The sequence below is a fragment of the Hemibagrus wyckioides genome, linkage group LG20 (assembly GCF_019097595.1).
Source record: "Hemibagrus wyckioides isolate EC202008001 linkage group LG20, SWU_Hwy_1.0, whole genome shotgun sequence".
Lineage (NCBI taxonomy): Eukaryota > Metazoa > Chordata > Actinopteri > Siluriformes > Bagridae > Hemibagrus > Hemibagrus wyckioides.
In genome coordinates this window covers 10127597-10154488 of record NC_080729.1, presented here as the reverse complement: position 1 = coordinate 10154488, position 26892 = coordinate 10127597, and the positions used below count along the sequence as shown (strand labels likewise).

General features: G+C 38.7%; 1 protein-coding gene across 4 annotated transcripts in view; it reads left to right on the top strand.

The window, feature by feature from the left end:
- The window catches only part of epc1b (enhancer of polycomb homolog 1 (Drosophila) b), a 53892-nt gene extending 34173 nt beyond the window's left edge, over positions 1–19719 (top strand). For 3 of the 4 annotated variants that reach the window (XM_058418132.1, XM_058418131.1, XM_058418133.1), the window contains 5 exons: positions 9111–9217; positions 11744–11885; positions 12664–12991; positions 13181–13216; positions 17513–19719. In XM_058418132.1, coding sequence (XP_058274115.1) covers positions 9111–9217; positions 11744–11885; positions 12664–12991; positions 13181–13216; positions 17513–17585 — 686 coding nt within the window. In that variant the 3' untranslated portion in view covers positions 17586–19719. The remainder of the gene's footprint in view (positions 1–9110; positions 9218–11743; positions 11886–12663; positions 12992–13180; positions 13217–17512) is intronic. The other variant, XM_058418130.1, reaches the window with a different exon arrangement.
- The last annotated feature ends 7173 nt before the right edge of the window (positions 19720–26892 follow it).

The window sequence follows — 26892 nt, the reverse complement described above, 5'->3', positions numbered from 1 at the left end:
CCACTCAGTCGCTTAGCAGCATATGCTGTATCGATGCCTGACCATTAAACTTTAAACAATTTTTCAGTTAAATTAAATTTATTTGTATAGCGCCTTTTACAATAGATATTGTCTCAAAGCAGCTTTACAAAAGAAGATAAACAGAGATAGGAGCGGGGGAAAAAAATAAATAAATAACTAGAAATAAAAATAAATTATTAAATTAAATTATTAAACTATTTTATCCTTATTTTATTTTATCCCTAATGAGCAAACCTGTTGCGACAGTGGCAAGGAAAAACTCCCTGAGATGATATGAGGAAGAAACCTTGAGAGGAACCAGGCTCAGAAGGGAACCCATCCTCATTTGGGTGACACTAAACAGTAAAATATAGCTGCAAGCAGCAATGACGGGCCCTCGCACTATGGGCCATCACTACACGGTGCCATCGCCACCCAGGCGCACCAGACACTGAGCACAGTGGGTACATGCATTAAAAGGGGAAATACCAAAAGGACAAGAGTGACAATTTGGGTCTAATGAAAGTGATCATAGCAATGTCCACTGATGGCAACAAGAAAACTAACTCTCCCTCTAGCATATATTTCTATATCAGTTTATATATATATATATATATATATATATATATATATATATATATATATATATATATATATATATATATATATATATAATGAGAGAGAGAGAGAGACACCCAGGAAAAAATATCTACTTTTTCTTTTCTTGAAGTCTATATATACATTTTTTGGCTGACTCTGTATATGTAAATTGTGAACATGAAGCCATATTTAAAAAAATTAAAATGAAGTGGAAAGATCCTCTAGTGGACATAGTCTAGTACTGCAGGAGTCAGGCCAAAACCATGTCCAGTCAATGCACTGATACATGTAAAAATTTGTTGTGAGCCGTTTGACTGTCACAAAATCATGAAACTAAGCAGAATTACTCATAACCAGTTGTTCTTTCTATGTACATTTTTTTGAAACATTAGGGCTTTCCACTGTTAACATATAAGAACATTAATTTTTTTCTATTATGTCCTCACAATAGCAACATCATTCAAAATATCACAAATTCCTTCACAGTTTCACATCAGCCATGTCCTGACATTATTCTGACTGATTCTCAACCAAATCAGGTGAAAGTAAGGGAAAATATTAGAGATTTCTAAAAGTGACACACTTCCTGCTGCCAGTTGGTGGCGCTATGACTGACACTGACAGTAGTTATGTCGGTGTGATCAGCTTTCTTCTCTTAACATAAAATTGAGGTTTGATGTACATGACACAATATACACCGAAGTTATTAGCCACTTCCTGTTTCCTTTTATTCGCCATAAGTTTAAGGGCTCCTCACGGCTGAACCGTTTGAGATATCAAAAATCCCTTATCAATTTTAGATCCTCAATGTCTTCAGATCATATTGGACCCTGTTTGGTCAAAATCATACAAATCCCCTAGGAGGAGTACATCAAATTCCACTGGGTGCGTTTTACAAACATCCCAAATAACTGACTTCCTGTTAAGCAGATCCCATGACAGGTGGATGAACATCCTTTAGCTCAATGAGAACTAAATGTATACCGGCTCTCATGCATATACGTGCAAGTGAATATGAGCTGTGCAGCTATATTTCTGACAAAGTTCCAAGGGGCGCTGTAACAGCCCTGTGCCACGCCCAGGGACCAGCCACACTGGACTTTCTCATAAACATGTACACTGTCTATGGGAAATATTTTAGGACATTAGGCCTTTCCACTCGTAAGATATATCAGAAGATTCATTTTCTTCTATTATGTTCTCATGTAAATCGTCACCATAGTAACACGATTCAAGGTATCAAAAATTCCTTCACAGTTTCACATCAGCCGTCTTGACATTATTCTGACTGATTTTGAACCAAATCAGGTGAAAATAAGTGAGAAAATTATTAGAGATTTCAAAAAGTGACACACTTCCTGCTGCCAGTTGATGGCGCTATGACCGACACTCACAGTTGTCATATCAGTGTGATCAGCTTTCAATGCTTAACATAATCCTAAATTTTCATGTAGATCACTTAACGTACACAGAAGTTATAAGCCACTACCTGTTTCGTTTTATTCGCCATAAGTTTAAGGGCTTCTCACGGCTGAACCGTTTGAGATATCAAAAATCCCTTCCCAATTTTGCATTATCAATGTCTTGAGATCATTTTAGCCTGGGTTTGGCGGCGGTTGTATCAATTCCCTAGAAGGAGTATTTCAAATTCCATTGGGTGCGTTTTGCAAACAACTCAAAATAACTCACTTCCTGTGGATTAGACTTAATGACATGCAGTGTGAAAGTTGTTCAGTTCAATCAGATCTAAGTGTGTACCAAGTTGTACATGGATATGTGCAAGTGTGTATCAGCTATGCAGCAAGATTTTCCAGGGGGCGCTGTAACAGGTGTGTGCCACGCCCAGGGCTGTGCCACGGTGACGTCCTAATGGCCGCAGATTCTAACCTGTCTGCTGATTTTCAAGAGTTTTTGAGCATGTTAAGGCGTCCAAAATACCCCGAAAAGTTGGAAAAAAAATAAAATAAAATAAATAAATAAATATAAAATTCTAACAAAAACAATAGGGCTTCCGCACCTACGGTGCAAGGCCTCTGGCCTTGCTCCTTCGGTGCTCGGGCCCTCATAAAGTAACTGTAACTGATTAATGTCCTTTCTATAACAGTAACCAAGGGCCCATGAGGAACTATTAGGTCAGTGTAGTTTCTGAGGTCATTATAGACACTAATTCCTTGCTGTCACAAGCTGACAGATGTAATGGCAGATCTGTGACGGTGTGAAAGTCCCCAAGTGGCTCTGTCCATGGCTGTCTCCTGGGTCGCAGGTTGTCCACACAGATCCAACCACAGCACCCGTGGGCACCACCAAGCGACGAGACTGCAACCAGGGGTAGAGGCAGTGGTCGTACTGGAAACTCAAAACACTGGGAGCTCAGGAGTGGGGTGTATAGCTCGACAGAGAAAGATAAAGATATTAAGTATGCTTCTGATCATGTGATGTTTAAAGACAATGTAGATTATGTGTAAAGTGCAGGCAGGCACTCCGGCAACACTAGCTATGACAGCATAACTAAGAGGGAGAGCCAGAAGGTGACATACGTGAAGGCTTCCTGGGACATAAAGCATCCAACCACTTCACAGTCAGCAAACCTGAGTGACTTGTGAGGCTGGTAAGATGACAGCATCCAAACATCTTAGTACACCAAACACTCTATGCTCATGAACCTTCCAGATCTGCTCCTTTACCTAAGAAAACTATACATTAAAAGCTTGACTAAACTAATGTGTCTTCAGCCTAGACTTAAACATTGACACTGTATCTCAAATCTGAGCACTAATTGGAAGGCTGTTCCATAACTGTAGGCCTTTGAAAGAAAATGCTCTGCCCCTTGCTGTAGCCTATGCAACCTGAGGTACTACCAAATAACCTGCACCCTTTGATCAGAGTAGGCTTGGTGGATCATAAGAGATCGCTCAAGTACTGTGGCGCGAGACCATTTAGTGCTTTATAGGTCAGTAACAGGATTTTATAATCAAGGTGAAATTTGACTAGGAGCCAGTGTAGTGTGGCTAAAATAGGAGTGATGTGTTCTGACTTTAGCCTCTGCGTTCTGGACTAACTGGAGCTTGTTAGTTAGTTAGTAAGGCATTACAATAATCCAATCTAGAGGTAACAAAAGTATGAAGTAGATTTTCTGCATCATGAAGTGACATCATATTTCTTATCTTGGCAATATTTCTGAGCTGAAAGAAGGCTTTGATTTTGGTCTATAGTTAGACAGCTGACAGGGGTCGAGGTCAGGTTTTTTAATCAGGGGTTTGATAACTGCTAGCTAAGATTTAGGCACATAGCCAGTGCTAAGGGAAGAATTAATGATTTTTAGAAGGGGTTCGGTAGCTACTGGTAGTATCTGTTTAAGGAAAGACGTGGGTAAAGGATCTAGAATGCAGGTAGAAAGTTTTGAAGATGAAATTAGTGAAATCAGATCAGGCTCTTGAAGTGGAGTGAAGCATTCTAAGCTCTGATCAGAAATAGTTATATTATCTAAAGGATTATCAATCAAATAATTTGGGTTTAAGTTAATAGTGTGAATTTTTTGCCTGATTGTCAATTTTTTTTATTGAAAAAATTCATTGCTTTTCATTGCTGCTGGTATAGAGGTCAAGGTCATTGCTGCTGAATATAGAGGGTGTGCGCTTTTCTCCCGTGGTTTTACTCCTAGTTAGTTTTGCTACAGTACTAAATAAAAATTTAGGATTGTTTTTGTTATCTTCAATCAGGGCAGAGACATATGCTGATCTAGCAGTACTAAGAGAATTTTTGTAGCTTAGAAGGCTTTCCTTCCACGCTAACCGAATACTGCCAGTTTAGTTTGACACCATTTACGTTCTAGTTTCCTAGCTGGATGTTTTAAAGCTTGTGTGTGGTTGTTGTACCAGGGTGCTATTTTCTTCTCTTTAATTGTTTTCCTTTTAAGTGGAGCTACAGTGTCTAGGGTGTTGCAAAACATTGACTCCAGGTAGTCAGTCGCCTGAACAAGTTCTCTGGGGTCAGATGGTGAACCAATCATGCGAGATGATAATTCTGGGAGACTATTGTTAAATCTCTCTGCAGTAGCAGACGTAACTGTACGCTTGATACGATAACGTGGCAAATTGCGCATCTTGTGTCTACAAGATAGTGATCTGAGAGAGCTTCCGACTGTGGAAGAGTGACTGTTTTCTATATTTAACCCGAATGTAAAAATGAGATCCAAAGTGTGACCTCTATTATGAGTGGGTCCTATTACATTTTGATTAACGCCTAATGAATCTAAGATGGATACAACTGCTGTTCTCAGAGGGTCTTCTGGCTTATCAAAATGAATGTTGAAGTCTCATACTATAACTGCTTTGTCTAAAGAAACAAGGTTTGAAATGAAATCTGCAAATTCACTTTGGAATTCAAAATATGGCCCTGTAAATAACAATTAGTGGAATCTGCTCTGTGAACTTATTTTTTGTGGCTACATAAGTTAGGTTAGTATAAAGAACTTCTAATGTTTTGAATTGATATTTGGGTTTTTGTGTGGCTAGCTTATCATGAATAACTGCGACACCTCCTATAGACGTGGTTGGTGTATATAGCTATAACCAGGCAGACAAGCTTCATTTAGTGCTACATACTCGTTTTGTTTAATCCATGTTTCTGTTAAACATAGAACACTAAACTCCTGATCAGTAATCAGTTCATTAATAACACTGTGTAACAAATTTTTACTTTTTTCTTGTTCCTGGGAAATGAGTGTTATTTCCCCCATTCTTTGTAACCTAAATAAAGAGAAAAAAACCATCTTAGCCATGAAGGTTTGGGTTAGTTTTGGGCAGTTTTTTTTAGTAAAATTGGCTAATTTTGAGGTTTTCATTCTCTTAAAAGCCCAAACCCAAACTTAAAGGGGCTTAATGGCTATTTTTTATAATTTTCCATCAAGAGTAATTGGAAAATGTCATTCACTACCCAGGAACAAAAATCATGTTACATAGTGTAATACAGTGAGGGAAAAAATTATTTGATCCCCTCCTGATTTTGTACATTTGCCCACTGACAAAGAAATGATCAGTCTGTAATTTTAATGGTAGGTGTATTTGAACAGTGAGAGACAGAATAACAACAAAAAATCCAGAAAAACGCATTTCAGAAAAGTTATACATTGATTTGCATTTTAATGAGTGAAATAAGTATTTGATCCCCTATCAGTCAAAGATTTCTGGCTCCCAGGTGCCTTTTATACAGGTAAGGAGTTGAGATTACAGTAGGAGCACTCTCAGGGAGTGCTCTTAATCTCAGCTCCTTAACTGTATGAAAGACACCCGTCCACAGAAGGAAGCAGTCAATCAGATTCCAAACTCTCCATCATGGCCAAGACCAAAGAGGATGTCAGGGACAAGATTGTAGACCTACACAAGGCTGGAATGAGCTACAAGACCATCGCCAAGCAGCTTGGTGAGAAAGTGACAACAGTTGGTGCGATTATTCCCAAATGGAAGAATCACAAAAGGACTGTCAATCTTCCTCGGTCTGGGGCTCCATGCAAGATCTCGCCTCATGGAGTTTCAGTGATCATGAGAACGGTGAGGAATCAGCCCAGAAATACACTGGAGGACTTTGTCAATGATCTCAAGGCAGCTGGGACCATAGTCACCAAGAAAACAATTGGTAACGCACTACGCCATGAAAGACTGAAATCCAGTAGCGCCCGCAAGGTCCCCCTGCTAAAGAAAGCTCGTGTACAGGCTCATCTGAAGTTTGCCAGTGAACATCTGAATGATTCAGAGGAGAACTGGGTGAAAGTGTTGTGGTCAAATGAGACCAAAATCCAGCTCTTTGGCATCAACTCAACTCGCCATGTTTGGAGGAGGAGGAATGCTGCCTATGACTCCAAGTACGCCATCCCCAGGTGACAGGACAACTGCACCACATCAAAGGGACGATGGACAGGGCCATGTACCGTTAAATCTTGGATGAGAACCTCCTTCCCTCAGCCAGGGCATTGAAAATGGGTCGTGGATGGATATTCCAGCCTGACAATGACCCAAAACACACGGCCAAGGCAACAAAGGAGTGGTTCAAAAAGAAGCACATTAAGGTCCTGTAGTGGCCTAGCCAGTCTCCAGACCTTAATCCCATAGAAAATCTGTGGAGGGAGCTGAAGGGTCAGCCACAAAACCTTAATGACTTGGAGAGGATCTGCAAAGAGGAGTGGGCCCAAATTCCTTGAGATGTGAGATGTGTGCAAACCTGGTGGCCAACTAAAAGAAATGTCTGACGTCTGTGATTGCCAACAAGGGTTTGCCACCAACCACAGTCTCAATGTTATGAAGCCTGAGTGACGACTCATTGCAGCTAGCAGACAGTCGGATTAGCCTGCTTGTCTGCTCCCTGGCTCTGGATTGTCACTGATTAACTAGATCTGCTCTAAGACTATGTGCTATGCTGCAAGAAATGAGAGCAGCACCTTCCCGAGTGGGATGGACACCATCCCGTCCTAACAGGCCAGCTTTGCCCTCAAAAAAGCTCCAACTGTCCAAACTCTCAAGCCGCCTCAAACGGGGCGGGGGGCGCTGTAAACTCTCACTGTATTACACTATGTAACGTGATTTTTGTTCCTGGGTAGTGAATGACATTTTCCAATTACTCTTGATGGAAAATTATAAAAAATAGCCATTAAGCCCCTTTAAGTTTGGGTTTGGGCTTTTAAGAGAATGAAAACCTCAAAATTAGCCCATTTTACTAAAAAAAAAAAAAAAACTGCCCAAATCTAACCCAAATTTCATGGCTAAGATGGTTTTTTTTTCTCTTTATTTAGGTTACAAAGAATGGGGGGAAATAACACTCATTTCCCAGGAACAAGAAAAAAATAAAAATTTGTTACATAGTGTTATTAATGAACTGATTACTGATCAGGAGTACAGGCTCCTCAAACTTCAGATGAGCCTGTACATGTGCTTTCTTTAGCAGGGGGACCTTGCGGGCGCTATTGGATTTCAGTCTTTCATGGCGTAGTGTGTTACCAATTGTTTTCTTGGTGACTATGGAGGCAGCTGCCTTGAGATCATTGACAAATCCTCCAGTGTAATTCTGGGCCGATTCCTCGCCGTTCTCATGATCATTGAAACTCCATGAGGTGAGATATTGCATGGAGCACCAGACCGAGAAAGATTGACAGTCCTTTTGTGTTTCTTCCATTTGGGAATAATCGCACCAACTGTTGTCACCTTCTCACCAAGCTGCTTGGCGATGGTCTTGTAGCTCATTCCAGCCTTGTGTAGGTCTACAATCTTGTCCCTGACATCCATGGACAGCTCTTTGGTCTTGGCCATGATGGAGAGTTTGGAATCTGATTGATTGCTTCCTTCTGTGGACAGGTGTCTTTCATACAGTTAATGAGCTGAGATTAAGAGCACTCCCCGAGAGTGCTCCTGCTGTAATCTCAGCTCATTACCTGTATAAAAGACACCTGGGAGCAAGAAATCTTTCTGATTGACTTATTTCACTCATTAAAATGCAAATCAATGTATAACTTTTCTGAAATGCGTTTTTCTGGATTTTTTTGTTATTCTGTCTCTCACTGTTCAAATACACCTACCATTAAAATTATAGGCTGATCATTTCTTTGTCAGTGGGCAAACGTACAAAATCAGCAGGGGATCAAATAATTTTTTCCCTCACTGTATCATATATAGAAACATGTTTAAGTTTTCAGTTCATCTGTATGGTATTTTTTACATTGGCTTAAAGCAGCCTTGCCAAACATTTAGAACACTTAATCCAATCAATTAGTATGGGAGCAGCAGCAAGACATCAAGGACCATCACTTAACAAAGACTATGTTATGTTCATGACCCTGAATACCATTTAGTATTGCCGACCATGTGGGTGATGACAACTATAACAATACCTAGCCAAGGTGTACGTGACCGTGATTACCATTTAAGGACATCCGGCTAGACGACGGTATCACCCGGCCATTTGGGTGATACTCGGTTCTTACAATAATTTACATTTCAAGTGAAACTCATTTAAATTACACACAGGAAACACTGTATAAAATGTTTGAGCAGGATTTGTCCTGCGTTCTTTTTGACTCAGATGAACCCAAAGTACTTTTTGTATTTTGACACTGCAACGCTTCAGTAAACTACTACTTCATTAATATCTTTGACGTCCTCATCGTTTTATTTTTCTTAGTGTGGTAATTAACAGACACATGAATGTCAGGGTGCCAGTTTTTCCCAGCAGAATATTGTCTAGAGCATCACACTGCCTCCATCAGCTTGCCTTCTTTTAGAGCAACTTGGTGCCATCTTTTCCCCCGGTGACATGGACACACATCCATGGACCCAGCCATCCACATGGCAGATGGTGGCCTGGTCTGACAAATCATTTTTTCTCTTACATTATGTGAATGCCCAGGTGTGTGTGCACGAGTCACCTGGGAAAGAGATTGCACCAGGACCTCACAACTTACAGAATGTCTTAGTGCTAGATACCATAACACAGCTTCAGAGGTCTTTTTGCTCTGTGTTTTGTAGTGTTTACGGCTGAGCAGTATCATGTCCATCAGGAGCAGCTAGCCTTGATGAAGAAAGAGCAGCTGGAGCAGGCACAGCAGCAGCACCGAGTCAATGCCAAGACACAGGTGAGTGTAGGTGTGCAATGACAACAAAAATGTAATAGTTAGTGGAATTCTGAGTATGTTACAATGATGGTTATATGATGCCCTTTCAAAAAAGTGAGCATTGCTCAAATATGTGCCTAGGTCCAATTTCCAATTGATTAAATCATCAAACGGAGCATCAAATCTTTCATCTGTAGTTCAAGGGGTTTAACAAAGATTTTTCTTTAAAAGTGTAGTAGTAATATACATTTACAAATAATTCCATTTTCACAGGCCCAAATGTCATATTTTTTGAAAACTAACTTTATTTATCTATTATCAGTGATCTAAACTTATCAGCAGTTTCATTGCCTGTTTCCTGAAGTTGATTTCAAGTGTTGAATTTTCATTCATGAGCTTGGAAATCCATGTAAATATATGTCCAAAGAGGTGAAGGAGGCTATTCCTAGCCTAAAAAACAGATTATCAGAGAGATGATGATAACTGGAATGGTCAAATTAAAAATTTGTTGCAAGGAGCACACTTGGCAGTTCAGCAACACCAAAAGGCTTGGAAGGATAGACTAAACTAAAGTGGTCACAGAATTCTTTCCTTTATCATTTGTCAAAGTCTACAATCAAGTGCCACCTGCATGAATGTAAATGCATAGCTTTTACCTCAAGATGCAAAACTCTTAAGTAACACCATTGGGAAAGATGCAACGTGTAAAATGATGAGTAGAGAAGGGAAGAAGGGCTCATTATCCAAAGCATACCACTTCTGTTTAACAAGGTGGAGGCAGTGTTATGCATATGGCTGCAAATGAACTTGTGTATAGAGCTACTTTCTGCTCAGATTCATTCAAATGCTTTAAAACTTAATGGACAGTGTTTCACTGATAGAAAATGACCAAAACATACCACAAAAGCAGCCCAAGAGCTTCTTAAGTCACAAAAAGAAACAGTTATAAAAGCCTGGTAAAGCATCTTAAAGGAGGTAACTCTGCATTTGTTGATGTCGATGAGTTCCAGATCAATGATTTCAGGCAGTCATTGACTGCAAAGAATTTGCAACTGAGTGGTTGAAAAAGAATGGTTTGGAGGAAGAGCTGGACACATGCACATTCACACACTCAGCTCTGTCCTCCACTCTATTTGTCCATTGACCTTTCTCTCCATTCACAAACAGGTGCTTGTCTACTCCCACATTTCCACACTGAGTATTAAAAAAAAAAAATAACCCTTATATTTAGAATTGTAAGTTTGTCCAATTAATTTTGAGCCTGTGAGAACAGAAGGAATGAAAAAATGGCTGTAATTCCTAAACAATGTAATATGTTTGGACAGCCTTGAAATAGAGCTGAAAGTCTAATCCATTGTGGTGATCTACAGCTTCAAAATTATTAAATTTTATATAAACAAGAATCTGAGGCTGAACAATTGGACAGTTGTTCAGCTGTCAAATTTAGTGAGCCTCTACCCATGATTGCCTCAGATTCCTGTTCTTGGTTGACAGGAGTCAAACCCAATGTGATGATCTGCAGTTGTAGGCCATCCACTTCAAGGTTTGATATTTTGTGCATGCTGAGATGCTTTTTGTCTTACCTCAGTTGTAAAGAGTGATTGGGTAATGTGCTAGGAATGAAAGGATGCCACATTGTTTGATGGAAATTATCGACCTACAGAGGGCTGAATTTATAGACAACCCGAAAATCAAAGTGAAAAAATGATGCAGCAGGCTAATCCATTTTGCTGAAATTTCATGGCATCAACTCAAAATGGTATTCAGTAGTTTGTATGGCCCCAATGTGCTTGTATGCATGCCTGACAACGTCGGGGCTTGCTCCTAATGAGGTAATGATGGTGTCCTGGGGTATTTCCTCCCAGATCTGGACCAGGGCATCACTGAGCTCCTGGACAGTCTGTTGTGCAACCTGGCAGCATGTACCAAAAATAATGTCCCAGAGGTGTTCTATTGGATTTAGGTCAGGTGAGCCTGGGGGCCATTCAATAGTATCAATTCTTTCATTCTCCAGGAACTGCCTGCATACTCTTGCCACATGAGGCTGGGCATTGTTGTGCACCAGGAGGAACCCAGGACCCACTGCCTACTACGCAGCTGTTTCTGTTTCTGTTTCTGTTTCAGTTAATGACTCTGTTCAACCTACATATGAAACTTATGATTGTTAGTATGTGCATAATTGGTTAAACAAACAATGCTCTTTGCATTTTGTAAATTGCTAAAAAAAAAAAATTAACAATTAAAATACATCTTTACAGCATTTCTTCACACCTCTTCACACCACATATTGCCTACTTACTGTTAATGTCATCATGAATGGTCATGGCTCCCATTTGAAAGAAACACAAAGTATAAAAGTATAAATTGATGAGTTGATGTAGTCAGACTGTCCTTTGCCTGCTTGACTGTCAAACATGAACATTGCAAATGCCATCTGATCTGAGAAATGCTTCTCATGTTAACAGAATAAAGACGAGAGGTTTTTTTTGTTTGTGTTTTTTTAAAATAAGAAACACATTTGATTTGTGTATTATTGTTTTGTTTTAGACTTTTTCATCCAAGACCTTAGACTCTTCCAGTGCACAGTTTGCTGCCTCTGCACTGGTGACTTCAGAACAGCTAATGGCACTGAAGAGTAAAGAGGAAGGTATTCTGGGTGTTGGAGTCAATGGAGTTATATCAGCCTCAGGTAAAAATAAATAATAATGCATCATAATTCAGTTACGGTTGCATCTGGTCCTAATCAATCTTAATATGTCTTAAAATAGATTTTTGGATGTTTTAAATGTTTTAAAATATCATAAATATGATTTTTTTTTTTTTTTTTAGGTATGTATTTAGGTATTTTAAATACATGATTTAAGGACAATTTAGAAAACTTTTGGACACAATGTAATGTTCTTGAGAATTTAACATCTTGTCATTTGTTATTTATTGTTTAATAAGTTTTGTAGATATTATGATACCTCACATTGGTTAATGCAGTTTAACAAATGCTAAGTGCAGTTAGTCTGCCAAAAGACATTTAGTTCCTAATTTTCTCAAGCTTTTTTGCAGACATACGGATGTAATCCTATTTTTAGTCAGATATCAGCTGATAAAATGTCCGCGATGCATCAGCTCCATCACATTTTTAAAACAGAGGAGCCTGTTTAGATCTGTACAGTGATCTGTGTAGATAACACAATGATTTTTGTAGGTTTGTGTATCATTATAGGTTGCATCATGGTCCTGGAGAAACATTTAGTTCCAGTCAATACAAGCTATATAGAGGAATGACAGTAAAATCCCACTTGATTTCACTTTTACTTGTCTATGCTCATGGGTTGATGTTGTAATGACTGGTGCATATAATACCTAGTGCAATGGAAGTCGGCTACCTAATAAATGTATTAAATTATTCAGTTATTTTTATGTATTGTGAAGTCCTCCCTAGTATTATATACATTTCATATTTCTTTCTGCAGGAGCCTATAAGGGATTGCACCACACAAGAACAACATCCAACAGCTCCATACCCATCTCTAACAATCACCAGTGCTCCCCTACCTCCAACCCCAACAATGGAACTTCCTCAGATAATCACCATGTTGGCTCAGTCAGTCCAGCCCCTGCACAGGTGCTGTTAGCTGGGGCAGTGAGAGTGGGTGTGCCATCACCGGGTGCAGCGTTAACTGTGCGACATTTGCATCGTCAGCTCACAGATCCATCTTCCGCCCTAAAACTTGCTGCCAATGTCAACAGGCAGCTCCCTAAAGTCACAACTAGTTCTACCACACTGGACATGAGCATTAGGTCAGTAAGCTTTGTTTGAAATCTTCAACACCACAATCATTAATTCTTTGTATTATTTTCCTTTTAAGTAACTTGAGGGTGGCACAATAGGTAACATTGCCACTTAACAGGGTCTTTGATTTAATCCTGAGCTCAGATCACTCTCTGAGGTTCACCTGTTTTCCCTGTGTCTGCATGGGCTTCCTCCAGGTTCTCCAGTTTCCTACACCACCCAAAAGCAAACGGGTAGGTGAATTGGCCATGTGCATGGTGCGCGCATATCCCCATTTGCCCAGTGTTCCCAGCATAAACGCCAGATCCACTGTGACCATGACCAGGATAAAGTGGTTATATAATATGAATTGATAACTTCAACTCATTCAAGAATTTAAATTTAAAATAAGTTTTATTACATAATTGAGGAAATTATTTGGCTACACTGATCTAGCATTTGAATTCATTATTAGCAATTTATTTTTTAGATTTATTTGTCACTAATAAATCTGTCAATCTAGGAAGATTACTAAAAAAGAATGTGAATAAAATGTAACAAAATGAAAGACCCAAAACCTTTGAATGGGTCTGGTTAAACAAGTGTTTTTATATAGAATTTAAAAACTTTCATTTTGGGTTGTGTTATTTCACAATTAGTCCCCATGTACACTCACTGTACACTTTATGCATGCCAATTATTTGGGAGCAGTGCAATGCAAAATATTGTGTGAATACTGCTCAGAAGCTTCTGGTAATTTTCACATAAAGCAGCAGAATTAAGACAAATGCTCTGTGTGACTTTTATCATGGTATGGAGGATGATACCAAATCGGCTGGTTTAAATATTTCATGAACTAGTATTTTCACACACAACAGTATCTAGTGCAAAAAAAACATTGTGTGAGCAACTTTCCAAATTTGTTGAGCAGAAAAGCATCTTGGCATTCATAAAACATTGACTTTGATGTGGTTGTGCTACAACAGCAGACGACCATGTTGGGTTCTGCTCTTGTCAACTAAGAACAGGAATCTGAGGCTATCATCCAGTCTTTTTCCAGTCTTCAGTCTGAGCTTTCATTACAAGATGTTTTAGCTTGCAGAGACCCACCGTTCACAGGATTTTTGCACCATTCTATGAAAACTCTAGCGCAGGGGTGTCAAACTGTATCCACAAAGGGCCGGTGTGGGTGCAGGTTTTCATTAAGTGATGATCCTGTATCTGCATTATTTTATACAATGCACTGCTGCCACATGATTGGCTGATTAGATAACTGCATGAATGTGACATACAGATGTTCATAACAAAGTAGGTGATGAGTTTATGATTAAAGAATCTTAACAAAGACTTTTTAAAAATGTATCCTAATTTTTTTTCTTGATTTCAGTTTATAATGAAAGTGATGCAAGTGTTGTATAATGACAAAGCACTTGGAAATGTTCTGAAAAATATTGTTTTGTAAAGATTTTGTCCTACAGTTTGGCAATAAAATGATTGTGCCTTTTCTTTAGTATAAAGACACTCCAGGAAGTGCTCACTTTAAGCCTAGTTCACACTACAGGATTTTAAACCCGATTTGCAAATTAACGAGCTCACCGACAGATCGGTCTGTGATCGTGGGAAAATCAGCGGGTGATCAGCGCTCGGCAATCTTTGTGTGAACTACTCAACGACGCATCAAAGAGGCTCGCTGACAAAGCGATCTGCCGACGGTTAAAGTCTTGTAGTGTGACCAAGCCTTTAAGGCCCGGAAAATGATGCGAGACTTTTGGTAGAGGTTTGTTTTGAAAATGGACGTCGGCAGGAGTCTCGCTCTAAATAAATGTTAATTTATTAAAATAAATGTTGTGTCCACACTATTTTTGAAGCCATATTGCTGCTGCTGCTTTTCTTCCGGTGACCTCAACCTGTTGACTTGCTCTCTCGTTGGCTGGAGGTCGTAGCTACAATTGACACCATGTGATGTCGAGTCGGCCGACCGTCCTAGATACACTATATTGCCAAAAGTATTCGCTCACCCATCCAAATAATCAGAATCAGGTGTTCCAATCACTTCCATGGCCACAGGTGTATAAAATCAAGCACCTAGGCATGCAGACTGTTTTTACAAACATTTGTGAAAGAATGGGTCGCTCTCAGGAGCTCAGTGAATTCCAGCGTGGAACTGTGATAGGATGCCACCTGTGCAACAAATCCAGTCGTGAAATTTCCTCGCTCCTAAATATTCCACAGTCAACTGTCAGCTGTATTATAAGAACGTGGAAGTGTTTGGGAACGACAGCAACTCAGCCACGAAGTGGTAGGCCACGTAAACTGACGGAGCGGGGTCAGCGGATGCTGAGGCGCATAGTGCGAAGAGGTCGCCAACTTTCTGCAGTGTCAATCGCTACAGACCTCCAAACTTCATGTGGCCTTCAGATTAGCTCAAGAACAGTGCGCAGAGAGCTTCATGGAATGGGTTTCCATGGCCGAGCAGCTGCATCCAAGCCATACATCACCAAGTGCAATGCAAAGCGTCGGATGCAGTGGTGTAAAGCATCCGGCCGCTGGACTCTAGAGCAGTGGAGACGCGTTCTCTGGAGTGACGAATCGCGCTTCTCCATCTGGCAATCTGATGGACGAGTCTGGGTTTGGCGGTTGCCAGGAGAACGGTACTTGTCTGACTGCATTGTGCCAAGTGTAAAGTTTGGTGGAGGGGGGATTATGGTGTGGGGTTGTTTTTCAGGAGCTGGGCTTGGCCGCTTAGTTCCAGTGAAAGGAACTCTGAATGCTTCAGCATACAGACATTTTGGACAATTCCATGCTCCCAACTTTGTGGGAACAGTTTGGAGCTGGCCCCTTCCTCTTCCAACATGACTGTGCACCAGTGCACAAAGCAAGGTCCATAAAGACATGGATGACAGTCTGGTGTGGATGAACTTGACTGGCCTGCTCAGAGTCCTGACCTCAACCCGATAGAACACCTTTGGGATGAATTAGAGCGGAGACTGAGAGCCAGGCCTTCTCGTCCAACATCAGTGTGTGACCTCACAAATGCGCTTCTGGAAGAATGGTCAAAAATTCCCATAAACACACTCCTAAACCTTGTGGACAGCCTTCCCAGAAGAGTTGAAGCTGTTATAGCTGCAAAGGGTGGACCGACGTCATATTGAACCCTATGGATTAGGAATGGGATGTCACTTAAGTTCATGTGCGAGTCAAGGCAGGTGAGTGAATACTTTTGGCAATATAGTGTATTTAACATGCCAGATATCTGGATTTTGTCTGCGAGGTGTCAGCGAGCCTCTTTGATGCGTCGTTGAGTAGTTCACACATAAAGATTGCTGAGTGCTGATCACCCGCTGATTTTCCCACGATCACAGCCCGATCTGTCGGCGAGCTCGTTAATTTGCAAATCGGGATTAAATCGGGCTTAAAATCCTGTAGTGTGAACTAGGCTTAAGTCTCCTGCCAAAAAACAGCATAAAATGGAGTTGTTTGAAACAGTATGTCAGAGTGACTCTTTCAGGTTTTAAGTACGTTAGCACAGATATCTAACATGGGTACACACTACATACATGTTATGGTCATGTGATACGCTAATGAATGAGTTCAGGTTGCATAGCCATGCCCCATTCAAAAAGCACTTAAAATAGCAGTTAACAATTGTGGCTAAAATGAAATGTCTTCCACAACTGCAAAGTACTCTTTCAGAGTGGTCAAAATGAAACAACATTGATCTGTTAAAGGGCATAGGTCTGCTAAATTCATATTTAGCTGCTAACCTTCTGCTCTTTGCACAGTATCTCAGTGATGAGTGGTTTCAGTAATGTATGTAATTTTAGTGTAAACAGAAGAGGAACTTTGTTTTCGTGATCCACCACATGGTTAAATGTCTGCAATAGTCTTTTTTTTAATAGCTTTCTTCTTGTTCCAAGAGTATTTCTGGCATACAAATTAGTAACCACAAAAACTAGACTGGGTGGTGTGTGTTAAAGTTCTACTTGTTTTATTTGTTTGACCACTCTAAAAGTGTTTACAATTCACTAAGAATTATGGATCTCTTTGGCCTAATGTACATGGATATTTGTATATTTGAAGATCTTGAGATTTCTATTTAGGATTCTAATTTTCCATCAAATACATAACCTATGATTTCATTATGTTGTTAAAAACAAATCGTAATGCATCTAGAGTTAATTCAAGGAAATAGTTCAAAACATTGTTTAAAATGTATAAAATTAAGTTCAAAGAAAAAAATCTGGCATTATAAAATGCAAATATAATAATGAAATCCATATATAATTCATATACAAACATTTGCCAGTTTTCACATTCCTTACAAACTTGCTGCACACTGTTGGTATTTATTTTTAATTGATGCAATAATGTAGACTAAACATGGATAGACTAAATTGAACAGTTTTCCTAATCCAAAATTACTTTCTATAGTCAAACCTGAAACTGTCATTTGTTTACAAGAAAAAACCTCAGCATCTTTGAGTGAATATGTGGTTCACTTTATACGAATTAATATGATTCAGTTATCTTTATTGTTTTTATTGTTTCAGGGAAAATCATGATCAAGAAAAGCCAACATTGAACAGTATAACAGAAAACACGGTAGCAATGGAGGTTACGTAGCCCTACCCCTTTTCCTTCATCACCCCAAGATTTTGGGCGTCTAAACCAGGTGCTGTGCATCAGTGACATTGTGTGTCCAAGGCAGCTGTTGGGACTATACTGCAGTGTTTGCCGCTTATTGTTTTGTTACGGTCATCTGTAAATTATGAAAAGCATTTATACTATGTACATTTTTGTAATATGGCCCTTTGTACATAACATTTACTTGAATACAGAAATTCTGCGGTTATGTTTTGCACTTTTTTTTGGTCAAAAAACAAACTGCGACTTTGTTGGAGTGAATGGTGGTGTCTATGTTCATGTGGTGATGTGAGATCAGATGCATGGTGTAAACCTGCTATTTTATCTATTTATTGTAAGGTGTTTACAGGAAATTTACTTTGTTTTTTATACTGTGTGACCTCTGTGGGTGTCTGTGCGTCTAACCATATGTGATCGTTTTCTTGTGAAAAAGTGCATTTTTTTTTTCCAGTTATGTTCCCTTGTACTACAATCAACTCCTTTCATGGTCATTTCTGTGAAATATTAATTGCTTGTATGTACACATACACAAATAGATTCACTGTCATACCTCTGTACACCTGCTCATTTATATTTCTAATCAGCCAAGCATGAGACTGCAAGAGCTTTAGTTCATGTTCACATTAAACATGTGAATGGGGAAAAGGGGGATCTTTGTGATTATGGCGTGATGCCAAATGGGCTAGTTTGAGTATTACAGAAAAATGCAAATCTGCTAAGTTTTACACACATAACAGTCGCTAGTGTTTACACAGGATGGTGTGAAAAATAAAAAAACGTTTAGTAAGCGACAGTTCTGTGGGTGAAAATGTCTTGTTGATAGGTTAAGAGATCAGAAGAAAATGACCAGACTAATCTGAAAATTACCGACTACTATTGCTCACAGGAAGTTTATATTAAAACTGTGGTGAGCCAAGAAATCATGCATGCACAAAACATAACACCTTGAGGTGGATGAATAGCTGAAAACCACATTGGGTTCCACTCGTGTCAACCGAGAACAGCAATCTGAGATTTTCATGGGCACATACCCAAACTGGATGGTTCAAGATTATGGGGAAAAAATCACCTGATCTTTTTCCAATGTTCACTTGTGTAATTTGGGCAAGACTGTACACATTATGGCCTTAGATCTTTGTTGATATGAATATTACCTCAAACTTTTGACCTATATCCGCATGATTGTATGCATTATGCTACTGCCGCATGGCTGATTGGATAAATGCTTAAATGAGTGGGTGTACAGGTGTTCCTATTAAAAGGGGAGTGGTCCATAAGATCTCTTATAAGGTCCATAAAGACATGGTTTGTTAAGCTTTGAATGGAATAACTATAGTTGCCTTTACAGAGCCTTGACCTCAACCCCAAGTACACCTTTGGGACTCCCCATACCATACAAATCCCCCCACACTCAACTACACTCTACTGGGAAGACTTTCTACAAGATTTTGTAATGCGTAAAAATTAGCTTTTGTGAGGTCAGACACTGATTGAAAGCCAGGCCTTCTTGTCCAGCATCAGAGTTCTAATAATTCCAAAGGTGTTTATTGGGTGCCAGGATCTGTACAGGCCATTTGAGTTTTGCTGGTTGTCAATTTGTATACAGGTGTATTTGTATACAAGTCTTTATGTACAGGATAGGGCCTTCCCCCAACTAAAGTTCGAAACATTCAGTTTAGATTTATAGGTTGTAGCATTATAACATCTAACTAAACCCTGAAAAACAACCCAAAACACTTACCCGTCCTTCACAAAACTGTTGGCACCTTGTATTAGTGTTTTCCTTCCATCTACTAAACCCAGTCAAGGTGCCAGATAGCTAAGCTAGATTTGTCACTCTAAAAAAAAAAAGTATCTACTACTTCAAAGTCCAGTTGCATGTGGTTTACACCACTCCAGCTAATGCTTATATGGGGTATTATGGCAATTTATGTGATCTGCACTTAAGCACACTTAAGAGTGTGAAGTTTGGCTGAGCTATTTTGCTCCAAGACTCTTGTAGCACTACATTTTGACGAGAGCAAATCTAGCAGAGCTGAAACTTTGTAAACTGATTCATCCTATGATGGTGCCACAAGTCAATGAGTCAATGAGTAAATGTGTGTGTGTGTGTGTATATATATGTATGTATATATATAATATATGTATATATATGTATGTATATATATAATATATGTATATATATGTATGTATATATGTATGTATATATATATATGTATATATATGTATATAATATATATGTATATAATATATATGTATGTATGTATATACATATATGTATATAATGATATAATGTGTATATATGTGTATGTGTATATAATATATACACACACACACACACACATATAATATATATACTACTCACAAAAAGTTAAGGATATTTGGCGTTTGGGTGAAGTTTATGGAAAATGTAAAAAAAAGTTCACGCTACAGTGATGTATCATGAAAGTAGGGCATTTAAGTAGAAGCATGCAGTGGTGATTTCCTCATCTCAAACAATTGATTGAAACAAAAGCCAACAACAGTGGTGGGTATACCACAACAAAAAATGTCAATGTCTCAATAATTTGTCATGTGCCCTTGACCATCAATTACAGCTTAACAACGACATCTCATGCTGTTCACGAGTCGACTTATTGTCTGCTGAGGCATGGCATTCCACTCTTCTTGAAGGGCGGCCCTCAGGTCATTGAGGTTCTGGGGTGCAGGGTTATGAGCCTCTACATGGCAACTCTGCTGATCCCATAGGTTTTCTATGGGATTCAGGTCTGGAGAAAGTGCAGGCCACTCCATTTGAGGTACCCCAGCCTCCAGCATCAGCCTTCCTAATGATGCAACCTCAATGACCTGGAGCATTGTTGTCCATGAAGATGAAATTAGGCCTGTGTTGTTCAAGCAGGGGCACAATGATTGGATTAATGATGTTATTCAGGTAGTATTGGCTTGTCACTGTAGGGCAGTTCTGTATTGAGTAGACACACCAGAACAGTGGCTGATGCATAGCGCTCTACTTGACGTCTCCAACATCGTTGGTGGCCATCATTTCTGCTCAGCGTGAATCAACTTTTATCAGAGAACAGCACTGAGGCCCACTGGTCCCTCGTCCAGCGTAAATGCTCCCTGGCCTGATGCCTGGTGGTGTGGTCAGGTACCCTTGCAGGTCGTCTAGCACGCAGACCACGCTGATGTAAATGGTTTCGAATGGTCTGAGGTGACCCTTGGGTGCCTCTCACCTCCCTTAAATGTGCCTGGAGTTGAGTGGCATTTATCATCCGGTTCCCCAGGGCACTGTTCACAATGAAGCGGTCATCAACGTGGGATGTGGCCAAAGGACGTCCACTTCTATGCCTTTCTGTGACTCTTCCAGTCTCTCTGTATCTCTGTCGCAACCTGCTGATGACACTCTGTGACTCTCTAAGCTCAGTGGCCACTTCCCTCTGAGAAAATCCTGTTTGAAGCCTCGCAATGGCGAGGTACTGTTGATCAATTGTTTGGTGTGGTCTTGGTCTCATGATGTCAAAATGTGAACACCATGATGAAGAGGACTGTTTAAATACCAATTCTAATTGAACCAGAAAATTTCTTGGTCGATTCATGGATCAAACACCAGTTGTGAATTTTGCCGTTAAGCACCTTGTTAGAGAACAGCAAGTTATGCAAAAAGTACTGAAACACTGAACAGTTGGACATGTGCATTCAAAAGTGTAGAGAAGGTCAAATTAAGTTCACCTGTAAAGGTTATAGTGCAATTTAGGTGCATCCTGAAATTTCACCCGAAAGCCGAATATCCTTAACTTTTTGAGTTGTGTGTGTGTGTGTATATATGTATATATAATATATTATATATATATATATATATATATATATATATATATATATATATATATATATATATATATATATATGAGACCATTCCTCTCTGCACAATTTTTCTAGATCGTCCTGGGTTCTTATGCACTGTCCTCTTCAGCTCACCCCCAGGTTTTCAATTTGGTTGAGGTCTGGGGACTGAGATGGCCATAGGAGGAGCTTGATGTTGTGTCTGCTGAACCATTTTTGTGTAGATTTCGCCACGTTTTGGGTCATTATCCTGCTGAAAGACCCAATGACCCATCTTCAGCTTTCAGGTTTTCATTTAAAATGTCCTGGTATTTCAAAGAGTTTATGATGCCATGCACTCTAACAAGGTTCCCAGGGCCCACAGCATCACTGATCCTCCACCATACTTCACAGTGGGCATGAGTTGCTTTACTGCATACTCATCTTTTGATTTTTTTTTTACTTCTCTTACCATCCTCCTCACTGTGCATGGTGGCAAGATAAACTTGGGTCCTCATCCAGGCTTGTTTGTCATTGTTCCAGATGTTTTAAACTTCTTAATGATTCCTCTGACTGTAGATATGGACAAATTTAGGCGAGTGGCTATTTTCTTGTAGCCATTGCTCGACTTATGAAGGTCAACACACATCTGCCTTACTTGAATGGGGTATTCTCTTGTCTTTCCCATGTTGAAGGGTGAATAAGAGAATTAGGCCTCTGTGTCACGTCATATTTATACCCTAGAGAAACAGGAAGTCATGAATTATTAATTAAAAGTTTCTGGATACTCTGATCAACTTTAAAAACTACAGTAAAAATTACAAAAATGCTTCAATTACATTTATTTTTTAGGAATTGTTAGGGGTGCCAATAATTGTGGAACAGGTGATTTTATAAAATTGTTTGTCATGGATTTTTTTTTTTTAATTCACTTTAGTTAAAGGTTAGATTTTTCTACAATTTTCAGTGAGATTATGCTTCTGCAATAAAAAATGAATTTATCAGAAGCCTAAAAACACATCTTAACCAGGGGTGTGTGTATGTGTGTATATATATATATATATATATATATACATATATATATATATATATATATATATATATATATATATATATATATATATATATATATATATATATATATATATATATATATATATATATACACACACACACACACACACACATATATTGAATATTTGAAATTATGAACTTTCAAAGTGCAGACTTTCAGCTCTAATAATTTGACAGTTCAAAGAATTTGCAACAACGTATTAAAAATAAAAATAATTATGAAATAAATATAATAAATAAAATAATTCTTCCCTGGTGATACTGCATAATGCTTGATTCCCTGGTTTTTACTGCAGCTGTCTTCTGTTCCTGCTTGTTCTTGGGAGCATTCCACTTCTTTGCCTTAAAAAGTCAAGAGTTTCTTGTAAAGTATTCTTTGGTTCAAAGTGAGCCGATAATATCAGAAATCATCCAATTGCTCATCCAGTTGGTCAGGAGTCAAATAATTAATGCAAGGGAACCAGTTTCACTGGCAGCCATACATGGCTATACTTCTCTATACTCTTCTCTATCCATCATTCTGGCACAATGATCTTTAGTTGTTGTTTGGATTTTTTTTTTTAGGTTTATCAGTGTGTATGATTTACAAAGTTTCTCTTGACTTTGACACAGATACACCTATTTCCTGGATGGTGTTCTTTATATGGTCAACTGTTGTGTTGACCATATAAATTCTTCTGTCATGTACCATAGTTTCTGTTTTCTTCAGGGCCTTTTGGTGTTTTTGAGCACACCCGTTTGTTCTTTCTTTTAAGATATACCAAATAATTGATTTATTTGGTAACTGACTTTTGCTCTCTCTCTTGTTGTTTTTTTTTTCAGCCTACTGATGGCTGAAACTGGCACTGCTTACTTCACTGGCAGTTACAGCTCCTTAGACTTTTCATTATGAGATTTAACAGCAGCAATAAATTCCAAATTCAAATGCCACACATGAAATCATCTCTAGACCTTTAGACCTGTCTACTTATTTTTAAGTAAAATTACGATTGCTTTTGGTCGCTTAAAAAGATGGGACCACTAAGTGGTGTAATTCCTACATTGTTTTCTATTTGAATGTAAATATATGGCCAACACATTAATCCTGAAAGTCTGCATTTCGAGCATATGCATTATTTAATAAATTTTAAATAGGCGGTGTTAAATAGCTAAAATAACAAAACCTTTTTGTCAACGTCCAAATATCTATGGGCCTGTTTATATATGTATATCTTAATGCTTAATGCCAATTTTTACTTTGGTTGTCAATCCAAAGTAGGATCTTTGTATAAAATAAGAGAAATGAATTTTTTTTATATATATATATATCTCTGTAAGAATTCTCCCAGCCACCAGATGCTGTGGTGCTTTCCTTTAGAAACTGTACAAGCTCTCTTCAGTGAAGAGGACAGTGATTTACAAGGCTATTTGTACTTATGTATGTACATCAGTCTGAATGCCCATTCCAAAGGCATATAATCAGTCCATAAGGGTTTTTTTAATTGTCTGGGCCTATCTGCACATGTACCACATAGAAGATTTAATAATTTAATATAAAGAAAAAATGTTCAATAAAGCCAGGGCATTACGTGTTTGACCAGCACGTAGGTGTGTGCTGCTTTTTATTACACAAAAAGATTTGTAAAAGTGTCTATATACAACTGGGCTGCTTAAGATAAACTTATCTGAACTGATTGGTCAGTTGTGCACATTGTAGGTTTAGATTTATTGATTGTAGCCCCCTTGTCTCACTTTACTTCAGGAGGAAAGAGACCACTAATGAGATTATATTTGAGTGGTAGGCTAATCTGTGCACAGAAATAACAGTGTTTCTGGTAAGGGTGACACAAACAGCAGCATTGGTGGAATTCTGAGCTTCAAGCCTGCTACTACAGGGTCATCCACAATTAATGGCAGTCCAAATCTTAACTAATATTTAGCTACTTATATGTAGCTCGTCCAGGTCTTCAAAGACTCAGGATTGGTGCTTAATATTGTACCAACATATACCTGTCTGGATTGGTATACCTATTCATGTTTTACTCCTACTCCATTTGTGGCCTCAGCTCATGGAATCATCCTAATACTGTTGCTGTCATTCCTGAAGCATATTGTATATATATTATAATATATATATATATACATATATATATATATATATAATATGTTATGAATATATATATATATATTCATAACATATATATATATATATATGTATATGTATATATATATAATACGTTTCCTGAAGCATATTGCTAGTACTGGGTTTTCATTCGAGTTTCTATTCATAAAAATGACTCGCTCCCGAAGGCCAGCGTTGGTAATAAGCTTTAAGGAACTAAAGGCAAGCACCAGGAATCTGCTTCTATTCACCTTGCAGCACACCACTCCACTCCCACAATACATGCTTCACTGCACACATCTTTCCAAAAAAGATTCTCTCTTGGACCGTTACTTAATTGTGACCTGGCAGAGACAGACAGGACCAATATCACACTGACCAGAGTGAGTGATTGATGAGCTCCATAATTAAGGAGACAAAGTATGAATGATGAGCTCTAAAGTTACTTTGAAGACTATGACTGTGAACCATTCAATAATCCATGAGAGAGAAAAAAGCTGAGTATGCATTAATATGTGTGAATCAGAGTGATCCTACATGACAGACCAATTAGCTGTCTCTGTGCATGTGTTACACGTGGATTCTAAATCAGGACGAGGACAAAGTATTCATTCCCTTTATCTGCTTTTGTAAACTCGCTTGATTTCCGCTTTTTTGTCAATAGTTGCATTTCTGCAGTGAAAAGAAAAGATGAAAAATTTGTCAATCAATGGACATTTTGCTGATTGCTCATTGCTGCCTTCTGCTGCTCTTGGGTAGTACTGTAGCAGCTGTAATTTTTCATTCTCTCACCATGCTGTAATTCAGTAGCCTAGTCATTTGATCTAATGGATTTAAAATATTTCTGATTTTATCATTAATGTTTAAGCTAGCAAAATATTAATGTAACATTTGGTAAGTTCTTACAATATTAATTTACGATTGCTCATAAATGTGACCATTATTGCAATCACATTCTCTGATTTAGCCATGGAGAATGTTCTCCCTTTCTCTCTCTTTTTCTTTCTCTCTCACACATGCTATCTAGCTCACACTCTAAAAAAGAAGGGAATGAATGAATGAATGAATAGACAACAGTATAAAGAACTCATCAGAATTTTGCTACACAGTAGCCTGTATTAACCAATAGTGCATCTTCTGTTAAGAAATCTGTTAAGGTTGGTAGCACAAGATATAGAAGAAGATGAAAGAGGGGAAAAAAAGAACAAGAAAGTGAAGGACAGCGAGAGGGGAGGCCTCAGCCCTATGCAAGGGATTTTTCTGACAAACGAATGTTTGCAGCTGAATGGGGCAGTTTTCTTTTACTTTTTTCACGTTTGGAATCAACTATGATATGAAATATGATTTTTTACAGTAAAATGCAAAAATTCTTCCAGTGATTTTTCCAATAGGAGCAAAAACAAGCTCCAGTTAGTCCAGAACACAGCAGCTAGAGTCCTAAACTAGAACCAGAAGATATGAGCACATCACTCCTATTTTAGCCACACTACATTGGCTCCCAGTCAAATTTCGCATTGATTATAAAATCCTGTTACTGACCTATAAAGCACTAAATGGTCTCGCGCCACAGTACTTGAGCGATCTTTTAGTCTTTTATGATCCGCCACGCCTACTCCGATCAAAGGGTGCAGGTCATTTGGTAGTACCTCAAGTAGCAAAGGCTATAGCAAGGGGCAGAGCTATTTCTTTTAAAGCCCCACAGTAATGGAACAGCCTTCCAATTAGTATTCGTGATTTAGACACAGTGTCAATGTTTAAGTCTAGGCTGAAGACATATTTGTTTAGTCAAAAAACGTTCCTCCTTTACTTTCAAATGTTAATAATTAATATGAGATTTTTTAAATAATTAGTTTATATGGCTTGTTCGCGAGTCTCGCGAGACGTTGGAGAGGTTGCTTCGCAAGAGGCTGTTACGGATCTCCCGCTTACGTTTAGCGCGTTTAGAGGAAGATGATGGCTGAAGCAGAGGAAGACGAGTGCGAGTTAACGGAGGCAGATGACCTATGGCCAGTTCAAGTTCAGTTTATGTTTTCACTCCAGGATGTCAAAAAGTATAGTTTCATAATGCGGTGCATGCTGTGTTCACCAAAACTAACTGACATGGCAGCGTACAAGAATTCCAGCTCCAACCTGAAAAAACACGGAGCAGTAAGTGTTACAGTGAAGTCTATTTGAACCCTATTAATGGTCATTTGGTAACTATGGACACAGTGACCTTATTTTAATACCAGATTTCTCACACTGTCCGAATGTTTTTCTTCATATGCCCTCTCGTGCAAGCAATTACCAATA